Below are 27840 nucleotides of genomic sequence, written 5' to 3' on the forward strand. Positions count from 1 at the left end.
ATAGATATCAGCAGTCATCTCGGTCCGGTCCTCGCCCGGCACGCGGCAGGGACCGAAATTCCACGGGCGTACAGGTACGCCCCAGGTCCCTAAGCGGTTAAGCAGGGGACACATCTGTCACTGCATGATTTGAGTCCCGGGCGGTATAGTGTGTTTCTGATGGTAGCCTTTGTTACTTTGGTCCCAGCTCTCTGCAGGTCATTCACTAGGTCCCTCCGTGTGGTTCTGGGACTTTTGCTTACCGTTCTTGTGATCATTTTGACACCACGGGGTGAGATCTTGCATGGAGCCCCAGATAGAAGGAGATTATCAGTGGTCTTGTATGTCTTCCATTTTCTAATGAATGCTCCCATAGTTGATTTTTTCACACCAAGCTTCTTCTTCACACCAAGCTTCTTGCCTATTCCAGATTCAGTCTTCTCAGCCTTTTGCAGGTCTACAATTTTATTTCTGGTGACCTGCAACAGCTCTTTGGTCTTTGCCATAGTGGAGTTTGGAGTGTGACAATTTAAGGTTGTGGACAGGTGTCTTTTATACTAATAACAGGTTCAAATAGGTGCTATTAATACAGGTAATGAGTGAAGGACGGAGGAGACTCTTAAAGAAGAAGTTACAGGTCTGTGAGAGCCAGAAATCTTGCTTGTGTAGTGGAGGAGGAGTTGCCCCAGTGCAGTTCAGCCTAGAGCTGTGTTCTATGCACAAGTATAGTAAACAAGTGAAGCGGTGTATGGAGAAGCTCTGAAGGAAGTACAAGAACAAATCTCTTCTCAATCCTATCCAGCCAGTCTGCAAATGATAGCAAGTGAAAGCACTATAACTCCCAATAAGGCAACAAGGTTACCAAATGGTTACACTGCATCCTCTCCACTCTGCTCCATACTGCCTGCGTGTAATAACATCTTCTCCCTACTCAATAAAAGGAAGTTATCCGTAACCCAACGTCGATGTGTTTCTTTACTCCTCGGGTCTGGCCCAGGAGAAGCTGTCTCTACCTCGGACCGTGTATAGGCTAACGGTGCCCTGGCATCGCAAAGTAATCATGTATTCCTTGCACCCCCGTGACACCACACATAGAACTGATGTTTTTTGCCAAAAAGCTCCAGTTTTGTCGCACCTGTCCAAAGGACAAGCTACAAAGCTTCTGAAAGAATGTCCTTTGGACAGATGAGACGAAATTTAAACTTTGTGACCAGTCACATCAGCTCTGTTCACAGATGCAAAAATTAAGCATACAAAGAAAAGAATGCTGTACCTAGTGTGAAGCATGGAGAAGGCGGAGTTATATTTTGGGGCTGCTTTGTTGTTTGGTTGCAAGGTAGGGTGGGTTTATATTATGGTTTACTCTTACGCTACACTAAAATGCCAAAATCATGGCAAAAATGGGATACCTATGTGTATGTGCGCTTACTGGCCTGGTCCCATACACTAATGGTTGATTACATGAAGCCTATTTCCTGCATGTACTATATGGGGGAGATTTATAAAAACCTATGCAGAGTCAAAGCTGCCCAGTTGCCCATAGCAACCAATCAGCTCGCTTCTTACATTCTTAACAAGGCCTGTGAAAAATGAAAGAAGCAATCTGATTGGTTGCTATGGGCAACTGGGCAGCTTTGACTCTGCACAGGTTTTGATAAATCTCCCTCTATATGTGTATTTAGCAGGACCTCAGCCTGTATGCCTCCATGCCCAACTATAGCTCATCTTGTATCCAGGCAGGAGGTGCCCGTTGTTCAGTTTTTCCCACTAAACTTCTCCTTTCACTTTGATATTGTAATCCCTTTTATCATCATTATATTCACACATAGGAAGTTTACCTCAATTTTAGCCACTACTTGGTACATTCTTCTTCTTATTATTTTTATTATTATAAAAAACTTTTTTTTGCATTTATGTCGTACATTGGGTGTATGTCATACGTTACATAAATGAGAAAAAGTATTTGTGAAACATGGTTCTCATTCAATTATATTTTATTTTTATTTTTCCAACAGATCAGTCACTTTGCCACAAGTTCTCTTCTCAGTGACCGTATACAGTTCCGATCATTCTTTAGAACAGTCCCCAGTGACACCTTTCAATCTCAAGGTCTTGCACAGCTTGTGTTGTACTTTGGATGGACCTGGATTGGTCTATTGGCCCCCAATAATGATTATGGGCAGCAAGGTATCCAATTGGTCAAGAGGGATATAATAAAAGCTGGAGCCTGTGTGGCTTTCACAGAGACCATAATCTCCAGTCGGCAAGACCGAAACGCCCCACATATTGCTCGGGTGGTTAAAGACTCAACAGCCACAGCGGTGGTCATCTTCTCTAATGATATAGACTTAAGCTTTGTACTAGATGAGATGTTGAGGCAGAACGTCACAGGAAAAGTATGGATTGCCAGTGAAGCTTGGTCTACATCATCTTTCTTATTAGTGAGTAAATATTCAAGACTTCTTCTTGGAACAATTGGTTTTGCCATCCATAGTGGAAGCATGCCAGGGTTTGGAGATTTCCTCAACAGGATCAATCCATCTATGGTTGTGGGAAATCAATGGATAAAAATATTATGGGAACAAGTTTTCGGCTGTAAATTCCAAGACCAGATGTCAACTAAAGTAATTTCCAACTCATCAATAAAAGAATGTACAGGCCAAGAAAGTCTTGAGAGCATCTGGAACAACTACAATGATGTCTCTAATCTGAGGTTACCATACAACATCTATACAGCAGTTCATGCAGCTGCAAAGGCTCTGGACAATTTAGGTAAATGCAGGAAGGGAGATGGACCATTCCTCAATGGATCATGTGCTGATATTAAGAACTTCAAGCCTTGGCAGGTTAGTATAAGGTCAGGAGATATCCACTCCAGGACCATAATGTGCATCTTCTTGAGCCTTTGCTGTGTGTTTTGAGCCATTGTAATGCTGGAATACCCATCCATGACCCATTTTAATGCCCTGGCTAAAGGAAGGAGGTTCTCCCCCAAGAATATATGGTACATGGCCCCTTCCATCATCCCTTTGTTGTGATGAACTTGTCCTGTCCAATTAGCCCAAAAAACATCCCCAAAGCATAACGTTTCCACCTCCAGGTTTAACGGTGCGGATTATGTTATTGTGGTCATAGGCAAAATTCTCCTCCAAACACGGCAAAAAGATTTGATACCAAAGAGATAAATTTTGGTCTTGTGTGACCAGAATAGGCAAATTTTAAGCATAGTGATTTTCATACAAAAAGGTTTACTTTTAGTATAATAACACACAAGCATGTAAATATTATTATTGTTTTCATTGTATTGACCACAGAATAGAGTGCTGCCATAATGTGCTCTGTGTTAAACGCACATAAATTGCAAAATAGTTTTTTCCTTTTTATTTATCCCTACAAATAATAGTTTTTTTTTTGTTGTGCCGTACATTTTATGGTAAAATGAAAGGTGTCATAACAAAGTACAATTGGTTGCACAAAAAATACATTCTCATCTAGCTCTGTAGATAGAAGAGGAAAAACAAAAATGCAAAAATGAAAAAAAGTGTCCTCAAGGCCAAAATGTGCTTTAAGGGGTTAAAGTGTACCTGTCACGAGATTTAAAAATAAATGCTCTTGGATTACTCTTTTAACTGGTGATGATCCTGTCCATGTCATTTTATCCTGGTTTTCATCCTTTTATGGCTTCTAATTACCTTGTTTATGTTGTTCACACTGCATGCGGTTCACTAATGAGGAGGGGGAGTTCCCTTTCTTGCCCTCACATATCATTTTGGAACTTACTCCCTCACTCCCCAGAGCTGATAACTGGCTGCTCTGTGCACTGAGGCTCTGTGACATGCCCCTGGCTCACACAGCAGGCTGATTGACAAGCCTAGAGTATGCACAGAGCCCTGTTTGACCCAACCACACTGCCTGTGTTTTGTTATAGTCGAGACACACAGGCAATATCTGCAGTGACAAGACAGTTTTCTGAACAGTGGAAGGATTCCTAGTGGTCAGAAGTATGAGACCCAAGTATACACATTTTTTTAACCAATGTTTGTTACAGTGTTATTATTTACATTATATAAAATGTTTTTGCAATTTACAGTGTCCATTTAAAGCAGCTGAGCTGCAATACCACATACAGCTGGTGGATAGGTGTGGAGCTATTTTTGAAATAAAGCATGGTTTAATTCTGCAAAACCCCTCTAAGGGCCTAATAACGATCAATGTTATATCATTTCCTCACAGTTGTTGCACTACATGAAGAAGTTACGTCTGAACACGTCCAATGGTAGACAACTCTTTTTCGATGAGAACGGAGATCCCCCTGCGGTGTACGATATAGTGAACTGGCAGCTGAGTCCTGAAGGGAAACTTCAAACAGTCACAGTGGGCAGTTATGATACCAGTATAACCAATGGGAACATCTTCACTATTAATACCAGCAAAGTACATTGGGGAACTGGAAACCACAGGGTGAGATACTATGGACATTACTTTTAGACTTTGTCATTTACTAATATAAAAGGACAAAGAACTTTTTCACCATGAAATAGATATCAGAGAGGGGCGCAATTGCTAGCAAAAGGAATCCAGGGCACTTGCTTAGGACAAGAGATGAGCCAATAGAAGCTGACAAATCCGAATTCGTTCCAAATTTCATGAAAATTTTGATTTGCAATGAATGTGAATATCGCTGCAATTCTATTCTAAAAGGGAAGATCCACATGTCAGGACATGGGGAAGGAATCCTGGGAAAGCGGGAACAAGAGTAGGCGAGAGGATCCTGAATCATTTGCAGGATGCAGCCTATCGGCAGCCAGTCACCCCTGTGATGTCAAAGCCCTATATAATCGGCAGCCATATTCCGGCTCATCATTTCATTCATTACAATGCAGAGGGATAGGATGGACAGCCTGTGTGTGTGTTATACAGAAAAGCTTTTTCCAGCAGCGTTTCACCTTCTAGTCACATCAGCATTCTGGTGGAGAGAGAGCAGTGCGTTTCTTCACTGGAAAGGTTTTTTATTGAAGCCATTAACCCCTGCAGGACCCATGACGTACCGGTACGTCATGAGTCCGCTCCCGTTCTATAATGCGGGGCCACGGCATCATAGCGGGTCGTGCCCGGCCTCTAACAACGACCGGGACCCGTGGCTAATAGCGCGGCACTGATCGCGGTGCCGCGCGCTATTATCCCTTTAGACGTGGCGTTCAAAGTTGAACGCCCCGTCTAAAGTGAAAGTAAACTTATGCCGGTTTATAGGAACATACATATCCCATTGATTTGCATGGGACTTTAACCCTTTAAGGACCCGGGCTTTTTCCGTTTTTTTATTTTCAATTTTTCCTTCTTAACTTTAAAAAATCCTAACTCTTTAAAATTTTCACCTAAAATTCTATATCATGGCTTATTTTTCTACGGTGAAACGGGAAAAAAAATCAATGCGCGACAAAATTGATGAAAAAACACTACTTTATAAGTTTTGGGGGCTTCCGTTTTTACGCAGTACATTTCTAGGCAAAAATTATAGCTTATCTTTATTCTGTAGGTCCATATGGTTAAAATGATACCATACTTGTATAGGTTTGATTTTGTCGCACTTCTGGAAAAAATCATAACTACATGCAGGAAAATTTATACATTTAAAATTGTTATTTTCTGAGCCCTATAACTTTTTTATTTTCTGTGTTCAGGGCGATATGAGGGCTCAATTTTTGCGCCGTGAAGTTTTTAGCAGTACCATTTTTTTTCTGATCAGACTTTTTGATCACTTTTTATTCACTTTTTTGTGGTATAAAAAGTGATCAAAAATGCGCTATTTTGGACTTAGACTTAAAAAGCGGTATATTTTTATAATTCGGACATTTCCGCACACGACGATACCACAAATGTTTATTTTTATTTTTATTTACACAGTTTTTTTTTTATTCTTGGAAATGCCAGGTGATTCAAACTTTTATTAGGGGAAGGAATAATTGAAAGGGTTAATGATCTTTTACAGTTTTCTTATGCAATATTATAGCTCCCATAAGGGGCTATAACATTGCATTTACTGATCTTTAAGACTGATGGATGCATCCCCATAGGAATGGATCAATCAGTGTTTTTGGCGATTGATTGCTCAAGCCTGGATCTCAGGCTTGAAGCATTCATTCGTCGATCGGACTGCAGGAAGGAAGGTAAGAGACCTTCCTCCTGTGCTACAGCTGTTTGGAATGCCGCGATTTTACCCCGGCGATCCCGAACAGCTCCCTGAGCTAGCTGAGCACTGTTACTTTCATTTTTAGCCGCACGGCTCAGCTTTGAGTGGTGAGAGGCACGGGCTGGAACAGGTGGTAGCTTGCCTCGCGGCGAACCGCCAGCTCGATTGCTCACCAGAATGAGTACTCAAAGAATGTAAATAAATTCAAATTAAATTAAATAAAAATGACATTGTCTACTCATGCTGCCGCCACCTCTAGGCTGTGCCATTCAGCCACTATATGGTTTACTGATGCAGCTTGGCCTGGGACATTACCTAAAAATATTTTATGGTAGCACTAGCTACCATAAATCTTCAATTTCAATTTTAAAATTCATCTTTTAATCTTAGGGATTGTGAAGCCCTATTGTCTACTCATGCTGCCACCAGCTCCAGGCTGTGTCATTCAGCCAATATATGGTCTCCTCATGCTGCTGCCACCTCTCAGCTCTGTCATTGTGCCGCCATGTGACTCCTTGTTAGATTGGGTTTTGTGATAATAAAGCTTTAGTTCAAAGTAAACACCAGAGCATTAAACTTGGGAATCTAATATAAATCTTAATTAAAAATGTTTAAAATCGATGTAATCTTTTCAAGACGGAGGCCCTATGGTTATCTATGTCATATTGCCTGTGGAATTTTCTCAAGAATCCAATAAAACAGCTTGGAGTGATAATAATGAACCATAACTGATTAAATGAAACATTCGCACTTTCATAGTCAGGGGGGCACTGAGAGGCAGTGCCTGGAACAGGTGGTATCTCGCCTTGCGGAGAACCACCAGCTCGATGCTCACCAGAATGGGTTCTACAAAAATTGAAATAAATTCAATTTAGATTAAACTAAATTGAAATCACGTAAAAAAAATCTCTTTATTCTCCTCAATTTTGACCATATGGTCTTCCTGCTGCCACATTGACACACTGCAGCAGTGATTCTAATAGCGATGCCTGTAATCTGCATGTCATACTGAATAACAGTATTATTTCACTAACACAGTGTATTCCATATGCGTATTAGGACAAACTGAAGTGTTCTACACCCCTCTTGAGACTCTCCGCCAAAAATTGCCATTCAGATTAGCCGCAAATAAATTCGGACCAAAACAAATTTTTGGGAAATATCGGCGAATTGGACAAATCAAATTTTTCAAAAGTTTGCTCATCTCTACTTAGGACACACTTGCAAGTTAAATATGACAGTTCTACCAACAAAAATCCACTAAACATATACAGAGGTATTAATATAAACAACAATTTAACCCCGATAGGGGGTTAACATGTGCCTCAGCCGAGATCCCTCATACTTGCGCATCGGCCGGAATTATTACCGTATTCACTATGCGCAGGGAAAAGCAATCAGATACCGTAGTCCTCATACAGTGGACACATACTCAAGACCTTATCTCCATTAAGGGTTTAAGGTGAACTGTAGGTGTGCATACATATTAAAAGCTGGAAATTAAAAGTTAGAAATGTATAATTAAATGGCATGCACATGATTATTGGAATACACATAATTATTCATATCAAGTGCATGATGAATTTAGTGAATATTATGTTATATATAAATATATATATATATATATATATATATATATATATATATTGATTATATTGTGTGTTACTATAATATATAGTGTGTTACTATTTCACCAGTACCAAAATCGTGCGCATGACAAACTATCAATATCATGCCATTAGCATGCCATTTACTACAGAAGGCCAGAATACCTATCAATTGTTATCTCACAACAGAATTAAAAGGAATCGGGTTTCTTCAATGTCATACAGATAATAGCTTGTGATACATCATGCTACGTATAGCTATAGGATGTGGAAATTAATAATCACTATCCATGATCAGGTTGCAGTATAACTGACCATGTTATACTTTGGACACTCAAATGAGAGGGTATATTACTCTACCCAGGTACTAAATCCACAATATAACTAAACGTCTATTTGCGTGCAGGCATGGACTAGGTAAGTATTCAGAGATAAATGTATCTGTTAAATGAATGCTGTGTATGTGAACCCCTCATTCAAACCTGTAGGGTTTAAGGTTTTTAGTCGAAAGATCCACTTCGATTCCTCTTAAAGGAGGATTTTATCCAAGTTTCCACCTCTTGGGCCGCGTTTGATTTGCCTTAGGTCCCAACATTTTAGATTCCTCAGCATGTGTCTCTCTTATATGTCGAGCAATCGGTGTATCGGCACTCGTCCAGATGCCGCTTAAGTGTTTAGAGGTCCGTCTCCGGAACTCTTGAAGGGTCTTTCCTACATAGAGTTTGGGACATGTGCAGGTGCAGGCATATACCACGCCTGTGCTTCTGCAATTCACAAAGTCATACAGTAAATATGGTCGCCCATCCGCAGGGTTTGTAAACACCTTCCGACAAAAGGAGCACTGGCCACATGGACAAAAGGAGCACTGGCCACAAGGGCATGTACCCACATTCGGCTTTCTCAGCCAGGTCTCTTTCGCACTGTCCTTAAAGTGGCTGTGGACAACCATGTCTCTTAAATTAGGCCCCCTACAATATATTAAATTAGGGAAGGCATGTAGAACTGCTCTCAAATCCTCATCAACTATCAGTATCAGCCAGTATCTCTTCATGATGCCCATCACTTTATCTGATTTATCATCATACATTCCGATACCCCGAATAACTTACGGTGTCTCCTCATTCCGTCTTGTCCTCTCCTGTAATAAATCTATCCTTGAGATGTTCCTGGCCCTATGTTGGGCTTTCTGTAAGCAATTTCTCAGATACCCTCTATTTTTAAATATTCTCGTCAATTTACGAGACTTCTGTTCAAAGGTATTATCCTGTGAGCAGTTCCGCCTTGCTCTTAAGAACTGGCCTACTGGTATACCCTGTTTAAGCGCTGTCTGGTGCCATCTGTTCCACACACAAAAGGCTGGTCACTGCTGTTTCCTTACGAAACATTGTGGTTTGAATGCAGCCGCTATTGTCGATCATAATAGTGAGATCAAGAAAATTATTGTGATCATTGTGATTTAAGATAGAAACAAAATCCTGAAAAAGATCCCTACCACCATCCCACAAAATCAAAATGTCATCAATAAAACATCCCCAAAAAAGAATGTGTTTAGTGAATTTATGGTTGGCCTCAGTGAAAACTATAGTGTCCTCCGACCACCCAAGAAATAAATTAGCGTAGGTGGGGGCGCAAACTGTGCCCATGGCCGATGCTTTAATCTGGTGGTAAAATTTACCATTAAACATGAAAAAATTGTGTGTAAGAACAAAGCGTAGAAGTGAAAAAACAAATCGATTGTGTGCGTGAAATTGTGTGCCCTTGGTGCTCAGGAAGTGAGTGACTGCCCCTATACCAAGTTCATGTCTGATGTTGCTATACAGGGACTCCATGTCCAGGCTCGCTAGACATGTACCTCCCTGCACAACAACATCATAAAGCTTACACACCATGTCTTTAGTGTCTTGTAAATAAGATGGCAAGCATTGCACAAAAGGAGAGAATATTTGATCAATGTAGCGGCTGCATTCTTGAGTCAGGTTATCATTACCTGACAAAATCGGTCTCCCCGGAATTGGGGATTCCTTCTTGAGAACTTTTGGGAGAACGTAAAATGTTGCCAATACAGGGGCCGGGTTGAACATCACTTTGAACTCCTCCTCCGATATGAGATTGTTATCTTTTGCTTCCATTAGTAAGCTTTTCAATTCCTACTGGTAGATTATCGTTGGATTTGAGGGTAGGACCTCATATGTGGTGTCATCCTGAAGGAGCCAAAGGGCCATGGCAACGTAGTCATCCTTATCAAGAACGACCACGTTGCCACACTCATCTGCCAGCTTAATTTCAATTGATTCATCCGATTGTAAAGATCTTAGGGCTTCCCACTCCGAGGGGCTGAGGTTTCTCGGTTTACCTTTCTTGTTCTGCCTCACTCGGCACAGTTGTTGAGTGACCAACTGTACGAAGGTCTCGATGTTGCTAAATAACTTCAAAGGTGGAGTATTTATACTTTTCAGTTTTAAATTAGAGAATGGTGCCATTGGTAGAGGTGGGCCACTGTTGTCATCCAATAGGGCCACTAAACTCTCCATCACCCTAGCATCTCTCTGTTGCATCCCTGTTTCCGTGCGATAGTGTGATATTTATGTAAAGCCAACTTCCATGTGAATAAATTAACATCCTTCACCCAGGTGAATAAATCATAGTTGGGAGTGGGTGCAAATGATAGCCCCTTTGACAATAGTGTGATTTGTCCCTCTGTCAATCTTTTGCTCGACAAATTAATGACCTGTAGTTGTTCGCCTTCGTCCTCTGAGGAGAGACAAGTATTCTCATCATCAGTTTCTTGGGGCCCCACGGGAACCCCAGTTATTTCCGAACCCCTAAAAAAGTGGTAGGAGTCGATGTTATACCTAGTGGCGGTGCAATATTGTAGCTGGGCACTATTGAGGTAGTCAAACTCGGGATACCCTATCCCCCTCCAAATACAGATGTATTTATCGGTACCGTATTGTGCCCAGTCTGTATATTTTGACTGTGCCCTGGGAACATATTTGTCCTCGTAAATTGTCTCTGCAGAGTTGTATTCATGATAGGTGCATTTACATTCATGGTATGCCCCTGCATTAGAGCTGGAACAGGCCCAAATGAGGGAACAAAGGAAGAGATGGAAGTACTTTCCAGTAGAGATTGATCTCTGTTTGGAGGGCATGTTGTGTTCCGACCGTTATTTGTTCTGGGGGTTGTAGACTTTCTTGGTCTCTGAGGATACCCTTGGCCCATCTTTCTTTTAGTGCCCGTTCTGTATGGGTTATAGTCCCCACCAACAGAGCTATCAGTTTCAGAGGTATCGCATGCGCAAGTATGAGAGATCTTGGTTGATGCGCATGTGCAGATACGACTTATGCGAATGCACAGATTCATTGTATGCACATGAGCTAATTTGCATAAAGTGATCATGTGAACGCAGGAGCGCCACATGATCAGGACATGATGCACAGCCGCAACAGCCCCATTATGACGTGGCAGATGTTTACATGAACAAGAGAGCTGATTGGCATAGAGCAAGGTAAGCATCAGTAAGAACCTACAAATAAACATCACCAGTGGCGTCTGATGTCAGTAAGAACACATACATTAGATAGCTGGATCCAGTGTTAGTATTGTGAATGCTGGTATGATCAATAGGGGATTAGAGTTTTACCCTATTGGCTGTAGATATACAGAATGATCATTGGATGGTGGGATTATGACATCAATTAAATATGGATATAAAAAGGACTCATTTACCCTGGAAACTCAATGCTGTCAGTCTGTAATCTCCTTTATAAAGCCACGTGAGTGGCGAAACATGTCAGGGTGTGACAGCCTGACATTTTAACATGCTTTCACAACATATCTATAATCATGAGTCTGTATATTATGCATCTATAAGTATTTACTAGTGGGCGCTATAAGCCTTAAGTCCAGACCTGCGGTGCACAGTAGGTGCTGGTCAGTACGTTAAAGTGATTTGGATGCATAAATATGAAATTAAATAGATACAGTCCACACGGATAAGGCCACCCAGTGGTGATATTGGAATTAAGAATAAAGTGGTCAATACCAAATACCATTTGGTATTGTCAACTATAGAGTTATTTAGGGGATTGAGATGCGTATCACACATTAAATACCCAAGTACTCTACAGACCAAGATAGTGGTCAAATAACACACTTTATATAACTATATGTAGATAGTACTCCACTGATGTCTATTAGGACCCGTAATTAAGTGAAGATTGACCGATTAGTTGACTGCTAGGGACTGGTCTCTTCAAGACATATGTGACATCATTTGATGTGATTGGGTCAGTGGTATTGTTTCTTACCTTTACTTTATTATTTGATTAAAAAGTATGTTTTACTAGAACACATACTTATATAGAGGCTTTCTGTTAACCCCCTATCGGGGTTAAATTGTTGTTTGTAAAAATGACAGATCATGACCTCTGTGCCCTGCCTCGGCAAAGAGTGTTGTAATCGTGTGTGTGTGTTTGTGCTGTCAGAAGCACGGAAGGAGTATGTCCTGCAGCGAGGGAGCAAAAAGGAGATAAGTAAGTTGTATTCTTAGAGTGTCTAAGGTTAGGTCACCTTTGTCAGTGACAAAAACCTCTTATAAATGTAAAACAAGTCATGAAAGGCTGGGTTGAGTGATCTGTTACAGTCTCCGATTATTTTTCAGGATTTGAGAAGTCCAAAAAAATACTACAAGCAGTAATTGTTTTGTCTGGTCAAATCCTGCAAAAACAAAAAGAGACACCAGATGTTAGTTATGTCCATTGTTCCTGAATGCACCCCCGGAATTTTCCTTTCCATAAGCAATCACCTTATTTGGAAAAAAAAAATCTCCCTTCATTTTGTTCCCAGGTACCTGTTTCAGTCTGCAGCCCTAGTTGTCCATCAGGCTTTAGGAAAGCAGCCAGAAAAGGCCAACCTTCCTGCTGTTTTCATTGCATTCCATGTCCTTTTGGAGAGATAGCCAACCACACAGGTAGAGAAAAAAATATTTAACCCATAAAATGTTTTACTCTCTTGTTAAACCTTTTCTGGAACACAAGTCTATCGATTTCACACTATGTTTTACCACTTTTTCTTAAGATTCGCTACTATGTACAACATGCCCATGGGATATGTGGCCAAATCCAACCCAAGATCATTGTGTTCCAAAGACTCAAGAATTCCTTTCACGTGAAGATCCACTGGGCATCACCTTAACAACTACTGGCATCTCCTCATCATTGGTTCCTGTGGCCATCTTTGCCCTCTTTATTCACTACAGAACAACCCCCATTGTTCGGGCCAATAACTACTCCTTGAGTTGTCTTCTCCTGGTGTCACTATCGCTCTGTTTTCTTTGCTCTTTAGTCTTTATTGGTTATCCCCAGTATGAGATATGTCTTTTAAGACAAGTGACATTTGGTGTTATATTTGCACTTTGTGTCTCCTGCATTTTGGCCAAAACAAATATGGTAGTCATTGCTTTTAAGGCCACAAGGCCTGGGAGTCAACTAAGGAAATGGACTAGACCACATGTATCCTATCTCATAGTCATCTCCTGTATCCTTATTCAGATATTTATTTGCATTATGTGGCTGACATTCTCCCCTCCCTTCCAAGAAGTTAAGTCAGAAAGTAATTCTGGAGTTCTAGTCATTCAGTGTAATGAAGGGTCACTATTGGCTTTTTGGTCTATGCTTGGCTACCTCGGTCTCCTGGCCTTCATAAGCTTCATTGTAGCTTTCTTGGCCAGGAGACTTCCCGACAGCTTCAATGAGGCCAAGTTCATCACCTTCAGCATGCTGGCCTTCCTGAGCGTCTGGTTGTCCTACATTCCAGCATCTCTCAGTTCACAAGGAAAATATATGGTGGCCATGGAGATCTTTGCTATCCAATCGTCAACCTGGGGTTTGGTCATTTGTATGTTCCTTCCAAAATTTTATATTATTGTATTCAGACCCGACATGAACTCAAGAGAAAAACTGATGGCAAAACAAAAAAGATTAGTAAAGAAAAAATGTTAGTGTTTCATGTGAAGTTTTTCCCCTATAAAAAATAGTTGTCTCCCAGGTATAACACAAGGTTTCTCAACTTGGAAACATGTAAATCAATAAGCCCTCAAAGGTCTAAGCCTGAATTCTACAGTGGGGAGAACAAGTATTTGATACGCTGCCGATGTAGCAGGTTTTCCTACTTACAAAGCATGTAGAGGTCTGTTAATGTTATCAATGTTATTTAAAAGAAAAATACAGAAAATCTCATTGTAAGATTTTTAAATAATTAATTTGCTTTTATTGCATGACATAAGTATTTGATCACCTACCAACCAATAAGAATTCTGGCTTTTACAGACCTGTTATTTTTTTCTTTAAAGGGGTACTCCAGTGCAAAACATCTTATCTCTTATCAAAAAGATAGGGGTTAAGATGTTAGATCGCGGGGGTCCCGCTGCTGAGGACCCCTGCGATCTCTAGGCCGGCAGCAGTGGCGTCTGGAACACGAGAGCATGGAGCTCCCGTGTTCGTGACGTCACACCACGCCCCCTCCATTCATGTCTATGGGAGGGGGCGGGACAGCATTTGCCTAGCGGCGGGATCAACACAATCTAACATCTTTGCCAGAATACCCCTTTAACCTCTTAAGGACCATGGGCGTAGGGGTACGCCCTGACGCTCTGATACTTATGTGGGTAGCCCGTGGGAATTTTGGTCCCCGCCGATCAATTCAGATTGGCAATTTGCGTTGATTCCGGGCTGATCGGGTCTCTGTGACCCGATTGCCCGGCAAATAGGATGATCGGAGCCGTCAGAGACATCATCCTAAAGGATAGGAATGAGGTGGCAGGGAGAAAGGAGGTGCAGGCAAGTGGAGGCAACGGCAGCAACGTCAGAGGCAGTAGTGAAGATCGCTGTAAAGTGATCTTCACTGCTGCTTCTAGGAGTTTCAAAACTACAACTCCCAGCATGCCCAGACAGCCTTTGTAAGTTTGGAGACCAGTGTGCAGTGGTCTCCAAAGTGTGTCCTTCCAGATTTTGCAAAACTACAACTCTCAACATGCCCAGACAGTCCAGGCATGCTGGGAGTTGTAGTTCTGTAACATCTGGCCCTTCAGATTTTACAGAACTACAACTCCCAGCATGCCTGGATAGTTTTGGCATCCTGGGAGTTGTAGTTTTGCAACATCTGGAAGGGCACAGTTTGAAGACTACTGTACAGTGGTGTCCAAACTGTAGCGCTCCAGATTTCAATTCAAAGCATCCCGAGACTGTCCGGGCATGCTGGGAGTTGTAGTTCAGCAACATCTGGCCCTCCAGCTGTTGCCGAACAACAACTCCCAGCATGCCTGGGCAGTCTGGGCATGCTTGGAGTTGAAGTTTTGCAACATCTGGAGAGCTACAGTTTGTAGACCACTACACAGTGCCCTTCGGCTGTCTGGGTATGCTTGGAGTTTTGCTAGTTTTGCAACAACTGGAGGCACACGGGTTGGGAAACACTGAGTTAGGAAACAGACAGTGGTGGGGAAACACTGCAGTAGTCTGTTACCTAACTCAGTGTTTCCTGACCAGTGTGCCTCTAGCTGTTGCATAACTACAACTCTCAGCATGCATGGTCTGTCAGTGTATGCCTGGAGTTGAAGTTTTTCAACAGCTGAAGGTTTGCTCTCGCCCCCCCCCCACGCCCCAAGTGAATGTACAGGGTACATTCACACTGGCAGGGTTTTACAGAAAATCTCCCGCTTCAAGTTTGAGATGCGGCAAATTTTTCGCTGCAGCTCAAACTCCCAGCGGCAAACTCTCTGTGAACCCACCTGTTTGAATGTACCCTAAAAACACTACACTACTCTAACCTTAAATAAAGAGTAAAATACTCCATATACACTACACCCTTACACTGTAAATAAATAAAAAAAATGTCTGGTACGGCAGTGTTTCCAGAACGAAGCCTCCAGCTGATGCAAAATAACAACTCACAGTATTGCCGGACAGCCATTGACTGTCCAGGCATGTTGGGAGCTTTGCAACAACTGGAGGCACCCTGTTTAAGGAAAACTGACATACAGTATTTTTGGTGGAGGAGGTAAGTGTAACGCTTGCATCCGGGTACACCCCTATGAAAATTCCTAAGTTAGGCCTCAAATGCGCATGGCGCTCTCTCACTTCAGAGCCCTGTCGTATTTCAAGGCAACAGTTTAGGGCTACATATGGGGTATTTCCTTACTCAGGAGAAATTGCATTACAAATTTTTTGGGGTCTTTTTCTCCTTTTAATCCCTATGAAAAGGTAAAGTTGGGGTCTACACCAGCATGTTAGTGTAAAAAAATTACATTTTTAACACCAACATGCTGGTGTTGCCCCCTACTTTTCATTTTCGTAAGTAAAAGGTAAAAAAATACCCCCAAAATTTGGAACACAATTTCTCCCAAGTACGGAAATACCCCATATGTGGACGTAAAGTGCTCTGCGGGCGCACAACATGGCTCAGGAGTGAGAGTGCACTATATAAATGTGAGGCCTAAATTGGTTATTTGCACAGGGTTGGCGGCTGGTTACAGCGTTCTGACACAAATGCAAAAAAAAATAAAAAATACCCACATGTGACCACCATTTTGGAAACTACACCCATCAAGGAACTTAACAAGGAGTGCAGTGAGCATCTACACCACATAGGTGACTGACAGATTTTTTGGAACAGTGGTCCATGAAAATGAAAAATTTTATTTTTCATTTGCACAGCCCACTGTTTCAAAGATCTGTCAAACGCCAGTGGGGTGTAAATGCTCACTGCCCCCCTTGTTACGTTCTGTGGGGGGGGGGGGTAAATTCAGAAATGGGTTCACATGGGGGGGGGGGGTCCACTGCTCTGGCACCATGGGGGCTTTGTAAAGGCACATGGCCCCAGACTTCTATTCCAACCAAATTCTCTCTCCAAAATTCCATTGTCGCTCCTTCCCTTCTGAGCCCTTAAGTGCACCCATAGAGCATATTACATCCACATATGAGATATTTCCTTACTTGAGAGAAATGGGGCTACAAATTTTGATGGACATTTTCACCTATTAACCCTTGTAAAAATGAGAAATTTGGAGTAACATCAGCAATTCAACTCAAAGTCGTCAAACACCTGTGGGGTGTTAAGGCTCACTGTACCCCTTGTTACGTTCTGTGGGGGGGGGGGAATTCAGAAATGGGGTCACATGGGGGGGGGGGGGTCCACTTCTCTGGCACCATGGGGGCTTTGTAAAGGCACATGGCCCCAGACTTCTATTCCAACCAAATTCTCTCTCCAAAATTCCATTGTCGCTCCTTCCCTTCTGAGCCCTCAAGTGCACCCATAGAGCATATTACATCCACATATGAGATATTTCCTTACTTGAGAGAAATGGGGCTACAAATTTTGGGGGACATTTTCACCTATTAAATGAGAAATTTGGAGTAACATCAGCAATTCAACTCAAAGTCGTCAAACACCTGTGGGGTGTTAAGGCTCACTGTACCCCTTGTTACATTTCTTGAGGGGTGTAGTTTCCCAAATATTGTGCCATGTTCTTTGCTGCTCTGGCACCATGGGGGCTTCCTAATTGAGACATGCCCCCCCCCCCCCCCCCAAAACCATTTCAGCAAAATTCGCTTTCAAAAAGCCCAATGTCGCTCCTTCCCTTCTGAGCCCTCTAGTGCACCCGCAGAGCACTTTACATCCACATATGAGATATTTCCTTACTCGAGAGAAATGGGGTTTCAAATTTTGGGGGCATTTTTAACTATTACCCCTTCTGAAAATAAAAAATTTGGGGTAACATCAGCATTTTAGTGAAAAAAATAAAATTTTCATTTTCCCGTCCAAGTTTATTGAAAATTCGTCAAACACCTGTCGGGTGTTAAGGCTCACTGTACCCTCGTTATGTTCTTTAAGGGGTGTAGTTTTCCAAATAGTATGCCATGGGGGGTGTTTTTGCTGTTCTGACACCATAGGGGCTTCCTAAATGAGACATGCCCCCGCAAAAAACATTTCAGCAAAATTCCCTCTCCAAAATCCCATTGTCGCTCCTTCTCTTCTGAGCCCTCTAGTGCACCCACAAAGCACTTTACATCCACATATGAGGTATTTCCTTAATCGAGAGAAATTGGGTTACATATTTTGGGGGGCTTTTTCTCCTTTTACCCCTTGTAAAAATAAACAATATGGGTCTACAAGAACATGTTAGTGTAAAAAATGAAGATTTAGAATTTTTGCCTCCACTTTGCTGCTATTCATGGGAAACACCTAAAGGGTTAACAAATTCACTTCAAAACTGAACTGGTCCCTGAAAAATTCAGGTTTTGAAATTTACGTGAAAAAATGGAAAATTGCTGCTATACTTTGAAGCCCTCTATTGTCTTCAAAAAGTAAAAATATGTCAACTTTATGATGCCAACATAAAGTAGACATGTTGTATATGTGAATCAATATATAATTTATTTTGTTTGTCCATTTTCCTTACAAGCAGAGAGCTTCAAAGTTATAAAAATGCAAGAAATTATGCAAGTTTTGATGAAAATTTACCACTAACATAAAGTAGAATGTAGGTAAAAAACTGGGGATGTGCAGCTCACAATTAACTAGCCGAGGTAAGAGGGCTGTACACCTACACCTGGTGTTGTGATAAGGGAAACAAAACTAAAAAAGTAGCCAACCCCTCTAGGCTAGCATCAGTTGCCTGATACAGTGATGTAATGGTAAAAATGATGACTAGATCGTGCTTCAATTATAATATGAAAGTGCAAATTTATTACACAATAAAATACATATAAAATATAAAATGTAGAAAATATAAACAATAACTCCTCGAAACACAAGGGCCCTTGTGCCGAGGAAAAATTACAATATAAAACTTATAAAACTTATACACACACCAATAGCTAGCATTGAGATTTTTTGAGAATTTTTTAAACAATGCAATAATACTTTAAATCCGGCCTCCGATAATGACCAATAATTATCGGAGGCCGGATTTAAAGTATGATTGCATTGTTTAAAAAATTCTCAAAAAATCTCATTGCTAGCTATTGGTGTGTGTATAAGTTTTATAAGTTTTATATTGTAATTTTTCCTCGGCACAAGAGCCCTTGTGTTTCGAGGAGTTATTGTTTATATTTTCTACATTTTATATTTTATATGTATTTTATTGTGTAATAAATTTGCACTTTCATATTATAATTGAAGCACGATCTAGTCATCATTTTTACCATTACATCACTGTATTTTTAATAAAGTAGAATGTGTCACTAAAAAGAAAAAAAATTTGAAATCAAATTCAGAAGTAAAGCATCCCAAAGCTCTGGTCCTTAAGGTGAAAATGGGCTTGGTCCTTAAGGGGTTAAGCAGCCCTCCTGTTCTCCACTCATTACCTGTATTAACTGCACCTGTTTGACCTTGTTACCTGTATAAAAGACACCTGTCCACACACTCAATCAAACCGACTCCAACCTTTCAACAATGGCCAAGATCAGAGAGCTATTTAAGGACATCAGGAATAAAACTGAACACCTGCACATGGCTGGAACGGGCTACAGGACAATAGGCAAGCAACTTGTTGGCGCAATTATTAAAAAATGTAAAAAGTTTAAGATGACAGTCAATCTCCCTCGGTCTGGGGCTCCATTTAAGATCTCACCTCTTGGGCCATCAATGATTATGAGGAAGATGAGGAATCAGCCCTGAACTACATGGCAGGACCTGGTCGATGACCTGAAGAGAGCTGGGACCACATTCTCCAAGAAAACTATTAGTAACACACTACACCGCCATGGATTAAAATCCTGCAGTGCACGCAAGGTCCCCCTGCTCAAGCCAGCGCATGTCCAGGCCTGTCTGAAGTTTGCCAATGACCATCTGGATGATCCAGAGGAGTAATGGGAGAAGGTCATGTGGTCTGATGAGACAAAAAATAGAGCTTTTTGGTCTAAACTCCACTCGCTGTGTTTGTAGGAAGAAGAAGGATGAGTACAACCCCAAGAACACCATTCACACTGTGAAGCATGGAGCTGGAAACATCATTCTTTGGGGCTGCTTTTCGGCAAAGGGGACTGGGCGACTGCTCAGTATTAACGGGTCATGGATAATGGGGAAAAAAACGGTCTTTGAGGCGTTGTGTGAAAAATGGTCACAAATGGAGAGACTCGAGCCAGCACAGGACAATTATTATTTTATTTGACACAACGGACAATGCATTTTGGCACACAGAGAGTGCCTTCCTCAGGTCCAAACATAAAGTGCAATCTCTGGGGTGGAAAAATTCAAGGACCGCACCGCACTTCACAGGAACTCCACAAGTGCATCCTTGCATTTTTCCACCCAAGAGATTGCACTTTATGTTTGGACCTGAGGAAAGCACTCTCTGTGTGCCAAAACGCATTGTCCGTTGTGTTAAATAAAATAATAATTGTACTGTGCTGGCTCGAGTCTCTCCATTTGTGACCATTTTTCGAGCAGCGCCTCTAAGACCGTTTTTTTCCCCATTATCAACGATTTGCCTAAACTGGCCTTTGCACAAGGGTCCAATCCCACTCAGAGTGTGGCAGCCATTACCTACCAATACCATACTTACACCGGCCTACTGCAAGCATTGACCCAGGGACACCTGGGATCAAGGCTTGCAACCTTATCTGATGAGTATATCACTTGGGTGTGGTGGAGGGTCACACTAAGTCGGTATACATAAACAAAGGGAGCGCCCCCTGTATTTTTTTCTCACCTACATCTCTAGTATTAAGAGGAGGATGGATGGAGCCCATATATCGCAAGATCTTGGCTGACAATCTTCTTCCCTCAGTAAGAGCATTGAAGATGGGTCATTGCTGGGTCGACCTGAAACACACAGCAACCAAGGAGTTTGCCCTAATTGCTGTTGGTGCACATAGAAAAGATGGGGCCCACACAAAGTATTGCTCCAGTGCATCACCTGGAGTAGGCTGAACTCTTAGAATGTTCGCAACTGAACCTCAAGGCCTTTATTTTGTGTTGTTGGACAGGATAGAAGGGCTTCATGCTTACCTTGCACCAACAGTAAACAGATCAGTCCAGCTACAGTTTCTCTTACTGTTCACACAGGCTGTAGTGGAATCAGTTCTGATCTTTCACACCTGCCAGCAGGTCTCTCTAAGCTGCTGCTGCACTTTTTGGGGAAGATCCTTATAAGGCTGGGTTTACATATTTCCGGCATCCGACATAGGTCAACTCAGCCTAGATCTCAACACAACTGATGCCACAACTGATGACAATGTGCATAAGTTGTCATCAGTAGTATGGCATCAGGCGTCCATTGTTTCTGGACGCCGGGCAGGGGAACGTAGCAAGCTGCGTTCTCCAGTCCTGTGCTGTCTGGTTTGTCCAACCATCTGGTGCCAAATTGAGATGATTGATGATTGGGAACTGTCCCATTCAAATTAATGGGATCAGTTTCCCCATCAGTTTCCCTTCCGGTGCACACCAAAGGGAAACTATGCCGGACGCCAGATTTATGTGAACCCAGCCTAACTCCTTCACTCTGTATCCTCTAACTATGCTGAACGTAGCATTTTAAGATGGCGACCAGAACATGTTACAAAACTCCACCTCCAAGCTTTAGTCACTGCTAAACTCATTTGTTGGTGCAGTCCGCCATCTACTGGGCATTTCAGATAATGCAATAATAATAATAATAATAATAATAATGATAATAATCCTAGGGGTTACAGATAGATTTTTTCAAAAGCAGTAGAAAAGTTTTTTTTTCATTTTTATTTTTATTTATTTTTTTTTTTAAAGGGAGCTGTTTCAGATTCACCCAGTGCAGACAGGATATGGTTCCTAGCAGCATCATGGAATATGATGGATAATACAGGAGATGGGCATCTTTGCAGGGCCAGTGGTAGCACCTGTGGCCCAATATCAGAGCAATGATTACAGTTTAAAAAAAATTGTAATGAGATATACATTTTAATAGAATAAAAAAAATTGCAGGGAAGATAAAATTCACGACAAACTGATAATTGTTATAAATGTACAGTACTTTGAAATTTTCAATTCTTTGCCTAATGTTCCATGGTCAGTTATTGCCAACATAATTGTCATAATCATAATTTCTGCCACAATGAATGTCAGCATCATCCCCAAGCTGTTCCTGTGGAAACTACAAGTCACTTTCCACCTATAACTCCTCCTAACCCTCCTTCTCAATAGTCATTCTTTTCTACTCCTTTATTCTCCTGCATGCATGAGGACAGGTTCGTCAATGCATAGAGTAAGGCATGAGTTGGTGTACTTAAAGGGGTACTCCGGTGGGAAACAATTTTCTTCTAATCAACTGGTGCCAGAAAATTAAACAGATTTGTCAATTACTTCTATTAAAAAAGCTCTATCCTTCCAGTACTTATTAGCTGCTGTATGCTCCACAGGAAGTTGTGTTGTTCTTTTCAGTCTGAACACAGTGCTCTCTGCTGACACCTCTGTCCATGTCAGGGACTGTCCGAAGCAGGAGAGGTTTTTCTATGGGGATTTGCTCCTACTCTGTGCAGTTCCTAAAATGGACAGCGGTTTCAGCAGAGAGCGCTGTGGTCAGACAGAAAAGAACAACACAACTTCCTCTGGAGCATACAGCAGCTTATAAGTACTGGAAGGATTGAGTTTTTTTTTAATAGAAGTAATTGACAAATCTGTTAAATTTTCTGGCACCAGTTGATTAGAAAAAATAGTTTTCCACTAGAGTACCCCTTCAAGTACACCTACTCATGCCTTACTCTATGCATTGACAAACCTGTCGTCATGCATGCGGGAAAAGATGCCAAAGGGAAACTCATAGCCCCTCATGACATCATGTCCCGCCCCTTCAATGCAAGTCTATGGGACGGCTGTGGCCCCCTGCAATCTCCTGTTTAGAACCCCGGCTCTCCTAGACAGCGGACCGTCACGACCCCCCCCTGAAGCAGGGGCCGCCATGCCCCCTCTATATAGATCGAAGAGAGAGCCGAAGATTGCTGAACGGCTCTCCCATAGAGCTATATGGAGGGGGTATGTCATGACGCGCCACTGTATAGGAGAGCCGGGGCTCTAAACAGGAGATTGCGGGGGGAAAGTTGGATAGGGGATAAGTCTTTTTACTTGATACTTGTCCTTTAATCTTCCTGATGTGAACTGGAAAACCAAAATAAATTGAGAAGCCAACTAGGAAGAAAGGCCATTTTAGATTTATTAATCACAAATTGGAATTCAGTATATGATATTACTGTGGGATTTAGTGATCACCAGTCAGTGTGGTTTAATATAAAAACAGTGAATCACATTATACAAAAACAAAAGTTTTAGATTTTGGAAAAACTGACTTTTCTAAAATTATATTAGTGGTAAATCAGTCGCTATCAGACTGGAACAGTTTACATGGAGTCTATGAGAAAGGGACTACTAAAAGTTGCATTATAGAAGGCAACAGATAATTGCTTTAGGCTTGTCAGTAAAAGCAAAAAAAAAAAGGGAGAGACCACTGTGGTACTCAGCAGAAGTGGTTAAAGGGGTACTCCGCTGCTCAGCGTTTGGAACAAACTGTTCCGATGTTGAAGCTGGCACCAGGAGCTTGTGACATCATAGCCCCGCCCCCTCATGACGTCACGCCACACCCCCTCATGACGTCATGTCCCACCCCCTAAATGCAAGTCTATGGGAGGGGGCGTGACGCCCCCTCCCATAGACTTGCATTGAGGGGGTGGGACGTGACGTCATGAGGGGGCATGGTTATGATGCCACGAGCTCCCGGCGCCAGCTCCAGCATTCGGAACAGTTTGTTCCAAACTCTGAGTAGCGGAGTATCCCTTTAAAATTAGGCAGAAAGATCAGCTGACTGCCTTGATGAGCAATTATGTTCAGTTTTTAAAGAAGAAAATGAAGGAAAAGGACCTCAGTTAGGGAGGCAGACTAATTAATCTTTTGATGCATGTGTCTTTACCCTACACCGGTTGCCTATGGGGCCTACTGCAGTCAGGTGATCCGTCTTTTTATCACTGTAAATATATCGCAAAATGTTTGGATTGAATATAATTTGTGAGATTTGTGCTAAATCAATTTGCTCATACTTCTTAGCTCACCACAGACAGTTTTGGAAACCCCCATTCCACCCAAAGTTTGTTTAAAAACCTAGGATACACAATAAAGCTCTCTATTTAATCGTGAGATTCCTACTACTATTACCTATTACGCTAACAAAGCGAGACAGTCCCTCGGGTCACACTGCTGTTTATCTTATTATATCATTAAATAAAATTATGTAATTTTCCTATAATCTGAAGGAGATAATGTCCGTGCTGGGAATAAATGCTCAATGGTCCATATAATTCCCTGGATGGACGAGAGCTTCTTATATAAAGAGAGTGTGCGATAATTCCAGTGGAAACTTGGAGAGAAACATGAGGTGAGTGGAATATGACACTTTGGCCCAATAATATGGTATTTACGACAGTGTCCTGCTGAAATACATCTATTATCTATGATACTCTTTATTGCTGTATGTCTAAGACTATCATAGGTAATACTATGTGTATCATAGGTAATACTATGTGTCGGTGTACTAAAACCTATCATGTATGATATTTGTTTTCTGAGCAGGTGTATGTAGTGTCTTGGCTAGCCTCTGAGACCTTTCTCTGTTTTTGCTTATAAAGCCTACAGTAGTGGGACCTCTGGTTGGCTGTCGGGGAATAGGTTGAGTCCAGCAGTGGTATTGTAGTAAATATTGCTGATCTCATGTTATCGATCCTATTACTGTTAACACAGAGGACGTGATGGTAACAATGCTGAGTGCAGTACTACTATGGTAAATAATATATATATATATATATATATATATATATATATATATATAAATATGACAGCTCCTGGTATCCAGAGATGTAAGTATGAATAATTGTGATGTCGGTATATTGTTAGGTCACAGGTCAAACTGCTCTTCGAGCAATGACCACAAGTGGGAAGCCTTTCGTGGGAGTGGCAAGGGCTTTAAATACCTCCCTCTTTCATTCCTAGGGGTGTATGGTGCGTTTGGCGGTGTTTTGTTTTGAACGCCGCTGTGAGCTCATACGTCCCCAGGAGTCAGGAGTGGTGGTGGTCATCACTCGATTCCAGGCTACAGGCAGTGTCGTGGAGAAGCAGGTAAGCTCGGGTTATCCTGGTTCATGGCACTTACCCACGTCCTCATGCCCCCCTCACCGAGCACCTCCGTGCGCCACACTCCCGGTGTACCATCGGGGAATTTGCCTGTCTTCCATCACTCCCTCAAACGGCTCCACTCCTTCACCGCTGCCGCGAAGGAGTGGAGCCGCTTGAGGGAGTGATTGAAGACAATTCGCAGCCGCCCATGCGATGCCTCGTGCCCCGGCCGGCATCCCGCAGTCCGCGGCCTGGCCGGTTTCTCTGCTGTCGGTGCGGCGTGGTGGGGTCACGTGTTAGGTCGGTCACGTGCACGGGACGCTGCTCTGGTCTCCTCCGGAGCTCCCGTTCACTCCCGCGGCGTGTTCCGGCGTCTGGTTGCCGGGGTGACACAGCAGGGTCACGTGGAGAACGCCTGTCTACTCTGAACAGCGCAGCCTGCTGGTGTACTTCGGTACTGGCCAGGCCGGCAGTCGCTGGTCAGCAAGCAGGACATGGACAGTGTCCTCACTAGTTAGGCCTGTCAGTGCCCTGCTTGGGGCATGTTTCGGGGGAAGGGCTGCCTGGCATGCAAGGGTGGCTCAAAGGTTTCAATCCCATGCTCCTGAGGCAGAACCCCATTAAAAAAAAAAAAATGTATGAAAAATGTGTATCTTCTATTTGTGTACATATGTGTGTATGTGCTCAATAAATTAGACATAGTGGTAGGGGCTTTGTTGTGTAGGGGGGGGGGGCTAGAATCACGCAGTAGGGGGTTCACCGCCGGCGAGGCGCTCATAGCACCCCTGTCGCCGTAGTGATGCTCATACAGGCTGTAACTATTTACACTGGTTGTTTCTACAATCATATTTATTCCTTGCAGGTGTGGTTCGGTTGTGTCTGTTTTCTTCCAAGTCAATTCAGAAGTTGCTAGTTCCTTAGGTAATTGTGGTTGGTTATGTCTTACGGTATCAACAGTATTTGTTTCACTTGGTTGATTAAACTCTTGTTTGGGAGTACCTTGTAGAGATGAGCGAAGTTACAGTAAATTCTATTCGTCACGAACTTCTCGGCTCGGCAGTTGATAACTTTTCCTGCATAAATTAGTTCAGCTTTCAGGTGCTCTGGTGGGCTGGAAAAGGTGGATACAGTCCTAGGAGACTCTTTCCTAGGAATGTATCCACCTTTTCCAGCCCACTGGAGCACCTGAAGGCTGAACTAATTTACGCAGGATAAGTCATCAACTGCCGAGCCAAGAAGTTCGTGACGAATCGAATTTACTGTAAGTTCGCTCATCTCTAGTACCTTGCTACTGACTCATCTTCAGAGCAAAAAATATATAAAAATCACGCAGTGACTACTGACTCGTCTTCAGAGCACTTTAACAGTTATAATATGTTCGTGTGTGTGGGCATGTGCGACCGTCTGCGGGCGGGCGTGGGCACTCCATAGTTGGGCAGTGGCGCTTTCATGCGCCCGCAGGCGTCCTCCCTTCACGGTGTGGGTACGCACAAACATGTTCCAGTGAGGTTATCTGACTCTTCTTCAGATAGGGCCTACTGCACTTATTGTTACTGACTCATCTTCAGAACAATACTACGATTCGTGAATTGCATAAGGCCACCGCCGTGTCTGACTCAGATGGTGCCTGTTTGCATGTGTTGTTCTGACTCGTCTTCAGCACAACAACACATTTGGGCTGACCCTTGTCTCAGCTTGCATTGATAACCCAGAATCTAGACGCAGGTTAATCAATTTTGGTAATTCATTGTTAAAAGAGGGTGGCTGGTTGGTGTGTTCAGGTGTTTTCACTTCAGCAGCAGCGTATGCCCAGTTCAATTTCCCACTGTTTTACAGGTTACAGGCTTCGTTTGTTATACCAGACGTTAAGTGGTTCCACTCCGCCAGAAAAGGGGAGCTGTATAGTCTCCTGAATTCTGATGCTGTCCCAGGCGGCAGTCAGGACACACCTTCCTTGCAGACCATGAACACTTCCCTGACCCAACTTCATTCTATGATGAACACTACGATGACCTCTATGACAGCATTCAGCTCCAGATTGGAGGAGGTGGAACATGACAGGGTCACAACGCCCCCCGCGACCCCCGCTCCTCCTTTGCCACCTACTGTACAGGCTGCCAACTCAGGTACGCCGCTATGTCCCCCCAATGTCACAACAGCACACTTCATCCCTGCTGCCATCAAAAAGGACATCTTGGAGGGGAAAGATGTGAACTTGGCCTCATTGTTGATCGCGACTAAAGATCTCAATGAGACTATGACTGTGGCTTGTGGCGAGCTCTCGGTGGTGTTTAAAAGTAAAGATGCGCGACTCAACAGGAAATTGAGCATCGTAGAGTTCGTCATAGCTTTCGGATTGTACAGGGACGTGGTGTGTTCAGCAAAACCTGAGCGAAGGGCGGAGCTCGATTTGTACCTGCACGAGATTTCTCAGTTGGCGTATAAATATGGGGGTACAGCTTTCTATGAGTATCACAAGTCTTTCGCTGCTAAGGTAGCAGCAGCGTACGCCCAGTTCAATTTTATCACGAATTGGGGGGCAGTGGACACTGAGCTGTTTTGCGACCATTTTGCCGGGCTAAAAAGCCAGTCCAGCAGACTTTGCAATGCACATACGCACATACCTGTGTGGTGCTCCCTGGTAAACGAGCAGAGCGAGGCTAGCACAAGTAAAGCCCCTACCGTTGCCAGTGCACCAACGCAGAAATCTTCTTCAGTGAGATACCTGGGTAAGACTCAGATTTGTAATAATTTCAACTTGGCATCTTGTACGTACAGCAACTGTCGTCTGTTCCACGTGTGCTTTAATTGTAATAGGACTCATCCCAGCACGATTTGTACTTTGAGGGGCAATCAGGCGTGACTAGCTGGGGTGCAGGTACAGGCTCTGGCTCGGGTTCTGGCTGGTCACCCTGACCCCACATGGGTCAATTGGCT

At 42.7% G+C, this 27840-nt stretch overlaps 1 protein-coding gene across 1 annotated transcript in view; it reads left to right on the forward strand.

Moving 5' to 3' along the window:
- The window catches only part of LOC130367301 (extracellular calcium-sensing receptor-like), a 51958-nt gene that overhangs the window by 14696 nt on the left and 9422 nt on the right, over positions 1-27840 (forward strand). The window contains 6 exon segments of the mRNA XM_056569709.1: positions 1995-2825; positions 4213-4440; positions 12625-12778; positions 12856-13760; positions 24781-24906; positions 26564-27397. Of these exon segments, the coding sequence (XP_056425684.1) occupies positions 1995-2825; positions 4213-4440; positions 12625-12778; positions 12856-13760; positions 24781-24906; positions 26564-27397 (3078 nt within the window).

This window comes from Hyla sarda, chromosome 4, assembly GCF_029499605.1.
Source record: "Hyla sarda isolate aHylSar1 chromosome 4, aHylSar1.hap1, whole genome shotgun sequence".
NCBI lineage: Eukaryota > Metazoa > Chordata > Amphibia > Anura > Hylidae > Hyla > Hyla sarda.